The sequence below is a fragment of the Alexandromys fortis genome, unplaced genomic scaffold, assembly GCF_014885135.2.
Source record: "Alexandromys fortis isolate MF-2015 unplaced genomic scaffold, M_Fortis_MF-2015_v1.1 scaffold_85, whole genome shotgun sequence".
In the NCBI taxonomy this organism is placed as follows: Eukaryota; Metazoa; Chordata; class Mammalia; order Rodentia; family Cricetidae; genus Alexandromys; species Alexandromys fortis.
In genome coordinates, this window is record NW_026067975.1 from 259,295 (window position 1) to 274,028 (window position 14,734).

The following is a 14,734-nucleotide window of genomic DNA, read 5'->3' on the forward strand; positions in this document are numbered from 1 at the left end:
ACACACACACACACACACACACGGTAATTTTAAAAATCTGTTCCCACATCGGTAATCAGAAAGCGGACTGCTGTGGGTTTGAGGCCAACCTGGGCCACAAAATGATTTCTAGGCCAGTTTACACTGCGGTGTGAGACAGTCTCATAGTTCATTCCGTACAGTGCTTGCCTTGGTCGCACGAAGCCTCAGGTTTAATCAGTTTGAAAACAAACCAAAACAAAAAACAAACAACAATAACAAAACGCTTCCGCGGCTGTTTGGCGCCACCTAGACTACACTTCCCAGCATGCTGTGCAAGGCTCGAGAACTGGAAGTTGATCTAGTCGATTCCGGCGCAAGGGGCGGCGGGAAATCATGGCTGCTCTCAGAACTCCGTTGAGGTTGTGGAAGTTCCAGTTGGGCTCTCGGCGAACAGAGCGGGTCTGCGCTCGAGCCGCAGCCCAGCGCCACCCCGATGCTCTGCTCGCGACGCGGCCCCAGCCTTTCGAGGTGGGGCAGCCATGCCGCCTGCTCAGCTCCGAGGCAGGTGAGTGACCGCTAGAGCTCCGCCGCGCGCCTGAGAGACTTAGAGCTTGCTCTAGCAGGAGAAAACTACGCCCCGGATTCTTAGACTCAGTCGTTTTCCGTTTGTCCTTGCAGAGCTTTTCCGAGCCCTCCTTTGTTCATTCATTCACTTAGCCAATTGTGCTTGCGATGCGCTCGTTGCAAAGCACGAATTAGTTTGGGACGTGGGTGCTCTCCTAGCAGAGTGGCGATTGACAGCATTTTGATCCCGGCTTGCACCGGGCGCGCACCTTAGGGACTTTCAAACTAGGTAGGACGCACAGGGATGGGTTACAGGGAAAATAGAGCCAGAGCTGCCATCTGGCTAACCATGCTAAAAGGTGGAAATAATTCTGAACGGAGGGACCGCACAATAAGCAGAAGTCCGGAGAAGAAAGTGAACGCAGGTATTTTGGGGGAACCTATTTTGGAGTTAGGATTGAGAGAACCTGAGCAGGTTTCGATGGTAAGCAGCTGGATGGAGAGTAGTGCCAAGGTAGGAAATATTAATGGTAGAAACAGGGTTTTGGTTTTTTTTTTGAGTTGGGATTGGTGAGTAAGTAAAATGAAAATGGCAAAGAAGGCAGAACTGTGCTTGTTTTGTATTAAATTCGAGGTGCCTTTGTTATCCTGGGTTCAATATACAGCTAGATAAGAGCTGAAGAGCGTTAGAGTAAAAATGAAAACTAGGTTGTGCAGGCGAAATTGCCTGGAGAGGGTGTGGTGCTGAGCACCCGTTGTTACGGGACACGTCTAAGAGCTCGCGGGTGCTCGTGATTATACAACAGGATTTTCGTCTCCAGAGAATGTGCTGGCTAGTTTTATGGAATCTTAACATCAGCTAGAGTTAAACTGAAAGGAGGGAACCTCGGTTGAGAAACTGCCTCAGTAGATCCAGTTGTAAGGCATTTTCTTAGTGATTGATGGGGGAGGGCCCAGCCCGTGTGGGTGGTGCCATCCCTAAGCTGGTGGACCTGGGTTCTATAAGAAAGCAGACTGAGCAAGCCAGTAAGCAGTACCCCTCTGTGGCTCTGCATTAGGTCCTGCCCTGGAGTTTCTGTCCGGATTTCCTTCCATGGTGAACAGTGTTGATGAGGCATAAGCCAAATAAACCTTTATCATTCCCACTTACTTCTGGTCTTGGTGTTTATCACAGCAATAGGAGCCCTAAAACAGAATAAATTTCCTAGTGGAGAACACAGTCAGTCACTTGAGTTTTAAACATGAGTGTCATCTTGATTTCATTTTGGCAGGTTACTCAAGTAATCTCTTTGTAGGAACGGTTTGTAGTGAGGTCAGAGAAGAGGCAGGAAAGCCAAGGCGAGGGATAAGAATGGCCTTGGCCATAGTAATGACAGTGGGAAGTAGAGCTAAAAAGAGACAGTCAACTAAAATGCTGTATTATGTTCAATTTTGTAAAAAAGGATCATTGCAATATTACTGACAGGGTTACTGTGAGCGTTGATTCTGCCAAGTATGATATATATTTAGCTCAATAAGTATTGCATAGTAAATATCTCATACATGTTAGTAATGACCACTCCTGTCATTTTAATTGCTTTCTTGGCTGGATGTAGTGGGTATGGAAGAAATCAGGAATAATTTTAAGATTTTGGACTGAGTCACCCAGTGGATGGTGCTGTGATAGGGAACAGTAGGGAAAGCAGGTATGAGAGCAGAAAAATCTGGGGGAGGTTATGGTTTGGCAGCGTTGAAGTAGAGATGAGATGTCCATTGGGTAGTGGATGTAGAGGATCTTGGCTAGAGACTGGGGTTTTAGAGTCCCCAGCAAATGGATGTAATTAAAGCCATAGGAAGCTAGGAACGCACCCAGTGAGAATCTGAATAGGGAGAAAAGGAAATTGATTAGGATCCTGCAAGACACCAGCATCTGTAGGACTAACAGCAAAGAGGAGCCTAGGAACAGAAAGCCCCTTTTCCCAGTGGAAAGAGAAGATGTAGAGAGACCAAGGATAAGGGAAACTGCATGAGTCAGAGCTGAGCTTAGATTGGAAGTGATTGAGGCTCCAGGACTAGTGACCCTGCTTAGTCCTTCCTCCATTCTTAATAGCTAGTTATCTTTGGCTTAGCATTGGCGCCCTCATCCATAAAATTGGAGTGTTAGGATCTATTTCATGGACGTGCTATGTCTGGCTTCTAGGAAGTGGATGTAAGGGCTGAAGTGTAACTGTGTGCTGTGTGCCAGGTCCTGGGTTCTGTTTGCACCGGCTCCAAAATACCAAAAAAAAAAAAAAAAAAAAAAAAAAGCGGGAGTCTGAACGGTAACAGTTCTTATCGTCTTCTTTTTCTAGCATCCTCTTGGCAGAGTGTTTGCTTGTAGTGGTGGATGTTCAGGAAATTTTAAGTGCACGTTGAATAAATGAGAGAATCTCATAGTTCTTAGCATCATGTAATTCTGAGGTGTATTCTGTACAAATGGTTTTTACTGTTAACTTTCCCATTTAGACGCCTTGGCTTGCTGTCATTGTCAGCTTCTTATTACTGAAATCTATTTTAACAGACTCTGGTAGCTCAGAAGTCAAGAAACCTACATTTATGGATGAGGAAGTCCAGCGTATTCTCACCAAGATGACAGGCCTGGACTTGAAGAAGACGTTCAAGCCTGCTGTACAACCACTGAAGCCACCCACCTATAAGTTGATGACCCAGGCGCAGCTGGAAGAGGTATGTCAACCCCGGAGTATTGACAGAATACCTGTGGTTCAGGGTGATGAGACTCAGAGTTCCCTGCGGATGCTCAGTGCTGGTCCTCTGTAGGCGTGGGTGAGAGGAAAAAAATGTGAGTAGGGAGGCAGAGGAGAAGGGGTGTGACCACAATTGAGCAGGTGTCCAGGCTGAACTCCTCCCTGCCCCAAACCAGTCTGCTCATCATTCATCTTGCCTACTCCAGCTCCTTTCCTGGAGGAACTTCTGCTATGAGTTGCCGTGGAGCTGAAGGTTTAGTGACAGCTGGAAGTCTGGGTCTTCTGGAATACACCACTGTAGGAATACAAGAGACAGCGGTGCTCAGCAGTGGCGTCACCGCCCAATAGCGTGTAGGAAAAGAGTGACACTTTGCTTTTCTCCTGCAGAGGTCATCAGTGGAAATAGTGTGCCATAGCGCAGCGTAGTCCCTGGCTGAGAGTGGAGGCTTAGGAGCTCAGTTCAGACACCAGTGCTTGCAGCTCCTAGTGCTTACTCTTCTGTGAACTCTTGTTTTCTGCCAAACAGAGATGTTTATAATGGCACCAGATCCTGTAGGTGTGGATTATTGAGTGAAGCCAATAGTTTGATTTTCTTTGTTTTATGTGTATGGGTGTTGTGCCTGTATGTATGTAGGTATACCACGTGCATGCCTGGTACCCATGGAAGTCAGAAAGAGGGCACTGGATCCTTGGGACTGGAATTATAAACGGCTGTGAGCCATTTTCCACGTAGGTGTTGGGGACTGAATTCAGGTCCTGTGAGCCATTTGAAGTATTTAAATGATGTCTGGCACGTAGTGAACACCGAAGAAATAAAGGCTTGCTGTGTTCCAAGCATCTCTTACAGCCTGGCTCTGTCTCACAGCAGTCCTTGCTGCTTAGGTGGTGGGTGAGTGGTAGCTGGTGGTAGCTGGTGTTGTGTCTTGTCACACCAGAGGACAGGACAGGCCCCACCAGTCCAAGTCTGAGTTTTCCCTCACGGGTTCACGGCTACAGCTTCTTTTCTGTGTAGTCATCAGCATCTTTGATGAGTGCCTATTTTTATCACGTGATCCCTTTGGACACTGTACCTTTCCTTCAGAGATGTTTTGTTTCCTCAGGCTACTAGAGTGGCAGTTGAAGCAGCTAAAGTACGGTTAAAGATGCCACCAGTTCTGGAAGAACGAACGCCAATAAATGACGTCTTAGCTGAGGATAAGATTTTGGAAGGAACAGAAACAAACAAATACGTGTTTACTGATATATCACAAAACATACCACATCGGGTGAGTATATGCTAGATTGCAGAATAATCTTTGAAATGCCATGAGGAGATGGGTCTGAGGCTCAGATGCTGTGGTATTCCTGTCTCTGAAGTTCAGAAGCAGAGGGCCTCTGGAGAGGCAGGAAATGGTGGCAATTCCACATCATAGTGTTACCATTTCTTTACATACTGCGGACTTGGTGTGTTTCAGACTGATACCAGAGCCCTGTGCTGGCTAGTTTATGTCAACTGGACCCAAGCTAGAGTCATTTGGGAAGAGGGAGTCTAAATTGAGAAAATGTCCCATCAGATTGACCTGTGGGCAAATCTCTGGTGTCTTTTGTTGGAGGAGGGGCCGCTTGTTTGTTCCTGGCTACTTAGCCCCAAAATTATCACACAAAAACTATATTAATTAAATCACTACTTGGCCCATTAGCTCTAGCTTCTTATTGGCTAGCTCTTATGTATTAATTTAAGCCATTTCTATTAATCTGCATATCATCACAAGGTTGTGACTGACCAGGTAAAATTTCCAGCGTCTTTTTCGGGCAGCTCCATGGCTTCTCCCTGACTTTACCTTCTTCCTCCCAGCATTTTGTTTAGTTTGCCCCGCCTAGTTCTGTTCTTCCCTGCCATAGGCTCAAAGCAGTTCTTTATTTATTAACCAGGAAAAGCAACACATAGACAAAAGGACGTCACACACCAGCCTTTTCTTGATTGATGTAGGGGACATGGCTCATTGTGGGTGGTATTACCCCTGGGCCAGTGGTCCTGGGTGCTATAAGAAAGCAGGCTGAGCAAGCCATGAGGAGCAATACAATAAAAAGTGCTCCTTGATGGCCTCACTTTCAGTTCCTCCTTCCAGGTTCTTCCCTTACTTCCTTCAGTGATGTATGTGACCTGAAAGGTGTAAGATGAAATCCAGCCTTTCTTTCCCAGGTTGTTTTGGTCACGGTGTCTTATCATAGCAATAGAGACCTGAGACACGTGTGCTAAGACACAACAAGGCGAGTGAGGCCAGGCAGACAGCAGTGGCTGAAACCGAAGACAGTGAGCAAGATGTTCTTTTCCCCTAGGCTGTACTGATTTCCTGCTGAAACCTAAGGAGAGGATTGTTTGGTGTTTTCTCATGTGTGTGTGTGTGGTGCGGGGGGAGGTCATGGCACCCTTCTTTCTTCTTTAATTTTAAGAATATTCCTTAACAGCATCATACATGTGTGTAATGTGTTTTTGGTCATTTTCAGTCTCTAGACTCCTCTCTTATGCCCATTCCTGTTTAAATCCTTCTTCACCTCAAGGAGTCGCTCTACTTTTCTCTGGGTTGTGTTTGTGATCTGCCGAGTTCATTGGGGTTCTTTCCGTGAGCTTGAGTGAGAGGGTATTTACTGAAGCCAGGGTAACTTTTTCCGTGTCCAACACTGAAGAAAGTGCATCTCTTTCTTCCCGAGCCACTGCAACTGCAATAGACACTGTGCCAGCCAGTTCTCATGAGAGGAGGGAGCCTCAGCTGAGAAAATGGTTTCATAAGAGCTGCCTGTAGGCAAGCCTGTAGGACATTTTCTTAATAAGTGATTGATGGGGGAGGGTCCAGCCCAGTGTGGGTGGTTCCATCCCTGGGCTGGTAGTCTTGGATTCTATAAGAAAGCAGGCTGAGCAAGCAGTAAGCAGCATCCCTCCATGACTCTGCGTCAGCTCCTGCCTCCAGGTTCCCACCCTTTGGAATTCTTGCCTTGGCTTCCCGTGATGATGAACTGTGATGAGAAAGTGTGAGCCACATAAACCCCTTTCTTCTAAACTTGCTTCTGGTCATGGTGTTTACCACAGCATTCGAAATCCTAACTACGACAGAAATTGGTATCAGGATTGTGGGGTATTGCTGTGGCAGACCTGACCATGTTGTTTGGGGGAGGATCGTAGAAGGTCTTTGGAACTTTGGGTTAGCCAGTGAGTGTTGAGAGTTCAGTGGGCTGTTCTGTGGGAGCTCGGAAGATAAGACTGTTGATAGCTCTGCAGACAGTTGTGGCCTGGCCTGAGGTTTGAGAGTCATGTAAAGACTATGGAAGCTGTTGCATATTTGGAGTTAAGAATCTGTGGTTCTGGTCAGCTGGGGCTGAAGAATCAGTCATGATTAACAAGAGAACAGCACCACCTTGCTTTACTGGGGCAATTGATGCTGGTCAGCTGGAGCTGAGAAATGAGCAGTGGTTAGGGAGCGAGCAGCATCCCTGAGGTGAACTCTCCAAGGAGTGTTTTCTTCAGCACACAGTGCAGTCCAAATGTGGCAAGGGACCCAGCATTTTGGAGATGACAGCCAAGAACAGTGACTGTGGAGTGGAGCTGTCCCGCTCTTAAGAGACCGTCTATGTGGGGTACCGAGAGAACCAGAGAAGCGACCCGGGCCCTCGGGGGAGCCCAGACCATTGAGTGGATCCCAGGCATCGGACACTGAGTTATTTACGCAGTGGAGTTTGGTTTTTCTGTGTTCAGATTGTGATTGTGCCCTGGTTCTTTCCTCTCGAAGTAAAAAATATTTATTTTTACAGGAGTCCACAGTTAAGGGGCTTGAATTTTTAAAAGAGATATTGAAGTTTCACTTTGGATTTTTTGAGACTGATCTTTTATATTTTATGCTTGCATAGATGTCTGTGCACTACATGTGTGCAATGTATTACAGGGCCCAGAAGAGGGCATTAGATCCATTAGAACTGGCGTTAATTGACAGTTGTGAGCTGCCAAGTAATGCTTGGAATCAAACCCAGGTCCTCTGGAAGAGTAGCTAAGACTCTTAACCACAGAACCATCTTTTCAGCTCGAGACTGAACTTTTAAAGTGTTGGCATTTATAAAGACTCTGTGTTGTTGAGGGGTTTCTGTCCTGCCCAGTCCTTGTTCTGCCCGGTTCCCGCAATTGTTAAGTCCCAAAGAAATCACACAGAGGTCTGTCTATATTAATTATAAACTGATTGGCCCATTAGCTCAGAGATTCCCCCCTGCCTCTGCCTCCCAAGTGCTGGGATTGAAGCTTTGTGCCACCACTGCTATTTCTCAACAATATAAAGATCACTAACTTCTCATTGGATTTTCCACTTTTTAGTAAAACCACAGGAAGTTTTGCCAATACTTTTCAGATATCATTGTTTCCACTTCGTTCCCAATTGCCAATTTAAAAGAGAGATCTATTGTCTCAATACAGCAGCTTTTTATAGAGCAGCCCTCCAGGATGGGAGTGATTTGTAGCTGGGCCACAGAATACATTCTAGTGCTGCCGAACGCTGAGGTTAGGAAAGTGATCCCACATTTCATGTTCTGGTGATACGTGTTTATGGTTAGAAGACAGGGTTTAACTTTGTCTTCATCTGTGGGCCAACTTCTGGTCACATTGCATCCACAGTCAGGAAGCAGAGGGCTGAGTGCTGTGCAGTCCAGGACCCAGCTCAGAGAATGATGCTGCTGCCCATGTTAGGATGGGGCTTCCTATCTCAGCCTAATCTACATACTGCCTCACATACACTCCTACAGCTTGCCTCCAAGGTGATTTTAATTCCTGCCAAGTTGGTAGTATTAGCTATCACAAGAGCTGAGCGGAAGTCTTCATAACTCTTATCTGACTACTTTCTGTTTCAGGAACGTTTTATTGTTGTTCGAGAACCAAGTGGCACACTACGCAAAGCTTCGTGGGAAGAACGGGACCGGGTGATACAAATTTATTTCCCGAAAGCAGGTCGTAGAGTTTTGCCACCAGTAATTTTCAAAGATGAAAACCTTAAGGTATGGTGAATTCCATTTCCATGATGGTCATTTGTTTGTTGAAGCTGTGGGCCCTGGGGCTGCTGGCATTTCATTATGGTAAACACGGGTACTAATGTAATAGTAACTTGATGGGGGCTCTCGTACAGTTAATTTAGTTGGGGTTTGAATCCAAGTGTGGCATTTACAAAGCTTGTGCCGTTTCTGTATGCTTTTTAAAGTGTATCTATTTTGGTTTTTTTGAGTCATGGTCTCACTATATAGCTTTGACTGTTCTGGAACTCACTGTATGGACCAGGCTGGCCTCAAATTCACTGGAACTCACTGTATGGACCAGGCTGGCCTCAAATTCACAAAGATCCTTCTGCCTCCACCTCCCAAATACTGGGATTAAAACCATATTCAGCTCCCTATATGCTTTTGATTGGCATATAGGTGGCCTCTACGTTGGATAGGCCTGACAAGGTGTCAGGACAGATGATAAACTTTTATGTTCTATTCTGATTGCCATTTTGCTTTGTGGTTTTAGACCATGTACAGCCAAGACCGCCATGCTGATGTCCTCAATCTCTGTGTTGCCCAGTTTGAGCCAGATTCCACTGAGTATATCAAGGTAAGTGTATTTAATAGTTTCCAGAGTGGGGTTTAAATATGGTTATGCGAAGTAACGCTTGATTTCGGCCGCTGGCTTTGATGAAGATTATAGGAAAGGGAATTACCTGGAAACTTAGTGAGTGAAGGCACATGTTTTATGCTTTCACTCATCTTTAAGAATAAGGAAGTCGGGCTTAGAGAGTGAAACAGCTTGCTCTGAGTTGCGCTGCTGTTATGGTTGGTTTAGGACCCAGATGATGACAAAGCCTTTTTTCTTTTCTATTCATCTTACAGGAACAGTTACCCACTAAAATTTGTCAAAGTGCAGTGTATATGGTGCTGTGTGTACAGTACAGCTTAGTGAGGATGTGTTTTGTGGGCAGCAGAGCTGATGCTGGGAACTAGGCCTGCACTCTGTCAGTGATGGGCTGGGATGAGACAGTATGCAGATTACTGCCGCTTCCAGCTTGAAATGTTAGATGTTAAGAGTGCTCTCAGGAAAGGCTTCATAGGAGTCTTGAAAAGGGCTCTAGCAGGCCAAGGAATGGTGTGAGTGAGGGGTGTTTGGTGAATAGAGTTGTTTCAGAGAAGACAGACTGAGCTGTAGGTAGAAAATAACCAAGTAAGCTTGAGATGTGGCCAAACATCTAGTTTGTACGTACGCATAGCACATTTGCAGGGGGGTGGTTCAAAGTAGATGGGCTGTATCACATGTGACTCAGCACTTGGTGAGGAACATGGTCTTCATCAAGAAGTTCTAAACCTTTTGAACAGGGCTGGAAAGAAGGCTCAGTAGGTAAAGTGCTTGCTGTGTGAGCTTCAGATTCCCAGCACTTAGTAAAATCCAGTCACTCTCTAACTCCTGTTGGAGTAGGCAGAGACTGGGGGATCCTGGAGACCTTGTTGGCCTATATACTTACAAGAACACACACACACACACACACACACACACACACACACACCGTTTTGGACAGAAATGCCCTCAGGAATATTTGTCTGGAAGGAAAACTGGATGGCATGGGTGAGCTGGTAGGGTAGAGGAGTTGTGAAATGGGGAAAGAGCAGTTAAAATCCTGCTTTCTTCCCAGAGATCAAGAGATTTTAGTCATTATTAGTGGTCATAACATATCATATTAGTGCTTACTTAAGATTGGCTGCTCAAGAGTAGCTGACAAAGCGTTTGAGTGTTTGCTGTTGTTTGCTCTAGGCTACCACACTCTGTAGGAGGGAAGACAGATTTGCTGTCATGTAGACAAATCTCTTCCTGTATTCAGGCCAGAGAACAACCTTGGGTTCTTTGTGTTCTCTGTTTTGAGACGGGGTCTCTCATGGACCTGGAACTTTGCTTGGTTGGCTAGACTAGCTGGCCAATGAGCTTCCAGGGACCCATCTTGCCCTCACTGGGAATACAACTGTGCCCACCACATAGGGTTTTTATGTGGTCTCTGGGTTTCCTACTCAGGTCCTGCACAGTAGACAAGCACTTGACCGAGTTGAGGCTGGAAAGGCAGCGTGCAGCATGCAGGCAGACCTGGTTGTACTGACTGGTGGCGGGATTCCTGCTAGTTGGTCTGAACCATGTGCCACTGCTCATTTTCGATTTGTCTCTGCCTTTTCTGTGGATAGGTTCATCATCAGACCTATGAAGATATAGACAGACATGGAAAGTATGAGCTTCTGCGTTCCACAAGGCACTTTGGTGGCATGGCTTGGTATTTTGTAAATAAAAAAAAGATTGATGGTTTGCTCATCGATCAAATCCAGAGAGACTTGTGAGTATGATCTGAATAATTAAAACAATTGTTTATTGTCCAACAGTAAATCAGTATTTTCCAGTGCAGTGTTGTTCAGTGATAAATGGAAGTTTGCACTTAATCTCCGTTTAGATGCGCTTTTCTAGGTGTTGCTCTTGTTATATAATCATCTAGATTGTTAGAGAAAATATGTGACTTTGGATCTTAATATAGACTGAGTTTTTACCCTTTTTTGCCAGTGTTCCTGGGCACTGGTGGGTTTTTCAGGCACTCAAAGGTATTACATGGGAATTGTAAAGAAGTAGATGCAAGATCTCTTGGGTGCTTATATTCTGGCGGAACTACCCTACCCAAAGGGCTTCCAGGAGAGCATAATTAACTTATAAAAATAACATTTTTTTTTAATAGCCCATGCTGTTGAGAGGCTTCTAAGGTTTCAGAAAGGTTATTTTCAAGTAGTGTATTTACACATTGAGGTCGGCCTGGGTGTGGTGTTCATGGGTACAGAAGTGGGAGGATCTCTGAGTTTGAGGGCAGACTGGTCTACTTAGTCAGACCCTGTCTAAAAACAAAAACAAGTTGATGGTTGGTACCTGTAGTTGACCAAGTTTCTTGTTATTTTTTAAAAGATTATTATCATTTTGTAAAATATACTTCAAATATAGTATACAGTTCATCGACTACTGTATAGTGTAAAAATAACTACACTGGTAAACTTAAAAGGTTATATGACTTGTTTATTGCTGTGGTTAGGAACTAATCTTTGTATTTTGGAGGTCTTCTTGTAGTATGCTATTTGAGATAAAACTGGAAAGAAAATAGCTTTGCACATGAAGTAAAAAAAATCTAAAACCACAGGGAAAAAAGCCAGCATGGCTACTGTGAGAAAACTAACTTTCCACAAAACCCTTGCTGGACTCTAAGATTGAATATGAGGTGTAGTCAATCCATCCTCAGACTGTAGAAGTGTCTTACTGCAGTTTGAACATCATACAACAAAGGTTACACTCGTGTTGCTTCTCATCAGGACAACTTTCCTAATTATTTCCTGGCTAGCTCGCTTCATCAGCACATACAGTGTGATTCAGTTCAGAAGGCAGCAGAACTCCCTCATTCCCTACCAGCTGGCTTAGTTGGGGATGATCAGTACTTTCTGATTTACATGGCCTATGAACTCTCTCCTCAAGCTTCTCAAATGCAGACATCCTGAACTTAGTATACTGATAGCATAGTTTAAGATATTGAAGCTAAGGTATGTAGTAGTATGTGTATTCTCCTGTTACTCCTTATCGTGTACGAGTTACAGCTGCAGTTTTCTGGACAGTGAACCGACTGCAGAGCCCAGGCTGGACAGTAGAGGGTGCACTCTTCACTGGACAGAGACCAAGTGACCAATCCAGTACTTAGTTAGGATTCTGCACCCTCTTTTAAGTTATTCTTGAAAGTTTAGTAAGTGTAGAGTGTTCGGAAAGCTACACATTTAAATTATTGAGACAGACACAGGCATTAACTTGAGCATTAACTTGACATGCATTAATTTTGACATATGGAAAGAACCCGTAGAGCCAGCATGCCCAAGTTGTAAATGTTTTCTACTTATTGGGGAGAGACATTTTGTTGCTACCTTTATTGAACTAATTATAGTAAGCTTGATAAATAGGAAACGGCCATTTCAACTTTTTTTGCCCCAGAAAAGCTTGTTCAGTATGAGCAGAACTGTTTCCCTGAGACGGCCTTTTCAGTGACTGGGAGGAGCCCAGAGCATCTCTAGGCCATTGTGGTTTCAGGCATTCTGTACTCCTACTGTCTCTCAGCTCAGGTATTTAGATAGTGGGACTGGTCAAAGAGGGACAGCTTTGGCGTAGCAGTGAATTATGATGGCCTCAGCCCTACCTCACCACCTGGAAGCCAGGGGCTACAGTCACACAACAGTGTCAAAATGTGAACACTTGGAGATAGTTTTATGTCCTCCCAGCCTTCCGCTTTGAGGTGCATGTGGACAGAAAGTGAGCACTATGGGAAGATTGTGACTGTTAGTTTTGTGGACAGCTAAGAGAATCTTCATGTTGATACACTGTCTAGCTATGACCTCCAATGTATAAAGCAGGATTTGTAGCCTGAGTAGGAGCAACCTGTTTCATGTTGCCTAAGTGGGCTGGCCTGGAAATCCTCTACCACCAGGAATGAATGCTGTTTCCGTGGGAAAGGATATTCCATCTCCCAAAAGACACAGCCATATTTTCATAGAGTGGGCACTTCCTGTATTGCCTCTTGCCTTACCTGCCTCCTAGGCTAGAGGATAGCTTTGTGGACTTGGTTTTGTGCAACAAACCATCCCTCTAGCTCCTTCAAATACTTTTGGAATTACAGAACTACCCTTTCCTTTACCAGAGTGAAGTCTGAAATGTAATTTAGTTTGGAGTTGACAAACACTGCAAGACTGTGAGGCTGTTGAGAACCCTCTGGTAATGTTAAGTTCTTTCATTCTCAGGATTGATGATGCCACCAGCCTGGTCCAGCTGTATCACATGCTCCATCCAAATGGCCAGTCGGCTCAAGAGGCCAAAGAGCAGGCTGCTAAAGGAGTGGATTTAATTAAGGTAGAGTCCTTTTTGTCAGTTTTGTGGTGATGATCAAGTCGGGAAAGATCCAGAAATGGGTCATATTTAATAATACACAGTTGTGACTGACTATGGAACATTTTGGGTCTTGAAAACATTAGTATGACTATAAGCCCTGTATTTTTTTTACCTGGATGGGGGGCATTTGAGGAATTGTGCAGCACTCTAGATGGTATGGTAGGCATGCTGGCAGCTATAGTTGAGAGGTTCAGATAGTGGAAACAGCATGTTCTTTGGAGCGTTGGAGACCATTCTGCACTGAAGGTAGTCAAGTCCCCACAGATACCAAGCAGCCTCCCCTTAGTGTAGGCACATTCTTATCAGGGCTGGAAAAGGGCAGGTGTCAGGAAGCCTAGGTTGTATGATCATTTTCCAACTGCACACCTCTCAAACCATGGACTCCCCAGATTTATCCTCATTGCTACATTGAAAGGGTATGTTCATTTGGGAAGGGAAGGTCACTGAAATTTGCCATTTGGGTTTTGCTTATTACAAAAGCAGTTAGGCTTCCTAAGGACAGAGGTGACATGTGATGCCTGTAAGAATAGCATAAAAACTGGTACTCACCCTGACTTTCTGTGCTAAACCAGGGAAAGCAGTATTTGGGGGGGGGGGGTTTCAAGACAGGGTTCTCTGTAGGTTTGGGGCCTGTCCTGGAACTAGCTCTTGTAGCCCAGGCCTCCTTGAACTCACAGATTCACCTGCCTCTGCCTCCTGAGTGCTGGGATTAAAGGAGTGCGACACTACTGCCCAGCAGAAAGCAGTATTGTTTTGGAGAAAACTTTAAAAAAAAAAAAAAAAATTTGTAATGAAAAGTAAGCTTGTCATCTCTGCTCTCTAGGTTTCTATTGAATGTCATGGCTTTCATTTTGATCTAGCAGGAGGTACAATGTCAGTGTCTTAATCTTTTAATACAGATGAAAGCTGTTCTGGGGTTTAGAACTAGTATTGCTGCAGTTATTGGACACAGTACTTCTGTCTATATAAACTTACTGCTTCTATTCAGGGAGATTATTATGACACAAAAACCTTATTGGGAATGGTTTTCCTACTGCAGAAATATTCATGTCTTAAAACTGATATACACTTGGTATCCTGTTGCTCTAGAACTTTTTTTTTTTTAAATTTCAATAGGTCTTCGCACAAACAGAAGCACAGAGAGGAGCATATATAGAATTAGCACTCCAGACTTATCAAGAAATAGTCATCGGCCATTCTGCAGCGTCCTGAGAACAATTAAAAATACTGTAATTTGTTTCTGCCTTTTAAAGTCTGAAAAATTTGTTACCCTACTCAATTTCTGCACAGCATGGGGATAATTGACGTGTATATTGGAGTGCCTGGTTATGAACTTCTCTAATCACGTCAATGCAGGTAAAACAAAAACCACTTCCAGAGCACCAAAGTGTTGACAGCCCAGCTGGACAGTCAGGAGGTATGCCCACAGCCAAAGTATGGAGCCTGAGATAGTGATACAAGATCAGAAGGAGGGTTGGAAAAATGTCCCTAGCTATTCAAAGAAAGAAGG

The 14,734-nt window shown here is 44.6% G+C and overlaps 1 protein-coding gene across 1 annotated transcript; it reads left to right on the top strand.

The window, feature by feature from the left end:
- The first annotated feature begins 337 nt into the window (after positions 1-337).
- Mrps22 (mitochondrial ribosomal protein S22) lies at positions 338-14,463 on the top strand. The gene is made up of 8 exons (XM_050157265.1): positions 338-526; positions 3,065-3,228; positions 4,349-4,513; positions 8,115-8,258; positions 8,767-8,850; positions 10,458-10,603; positions 13,077-13,185; positions 14,341-14,463. Exons 1-8 carry the CDS (start codon positions 355-357, stop codon positions 14,434-14,436), a joined length of 1,080 nt encoding a protein of 359 aa, XP_050013222.1. The 5' UTR covers positions 338-354; the 3' UTR covers positions 14,437-14,463.
- Positions 14,464-14,734: the final 271 nt, after the last annotated feature.

Excerpts from the sequence above, each read along its gene's own strand:
- Mrps22 (XM_050157265.1), top strand. The coding sequence starts at position 355 with ATGGCTGCTCTCAGAACTCCGTTGAGGTTGTGGAAGTTCCAGTTGGGC. Across the intron at positions 527-3,064 it reads CCTGCTCAGCTCCGAGGCAG|ACTCTGGTAGCTCAGAAGTC; the intron begins GTGAGTGACCGC and ends CTATTTTAACAG. Across the intron at positions 4,514-8,114 it reads CACAAAACATACCACATCGG|GAACGTTTTATTGTTGTTCG; the intron begins GTGAGTATATGC and ends TTTCTGTTTCAG.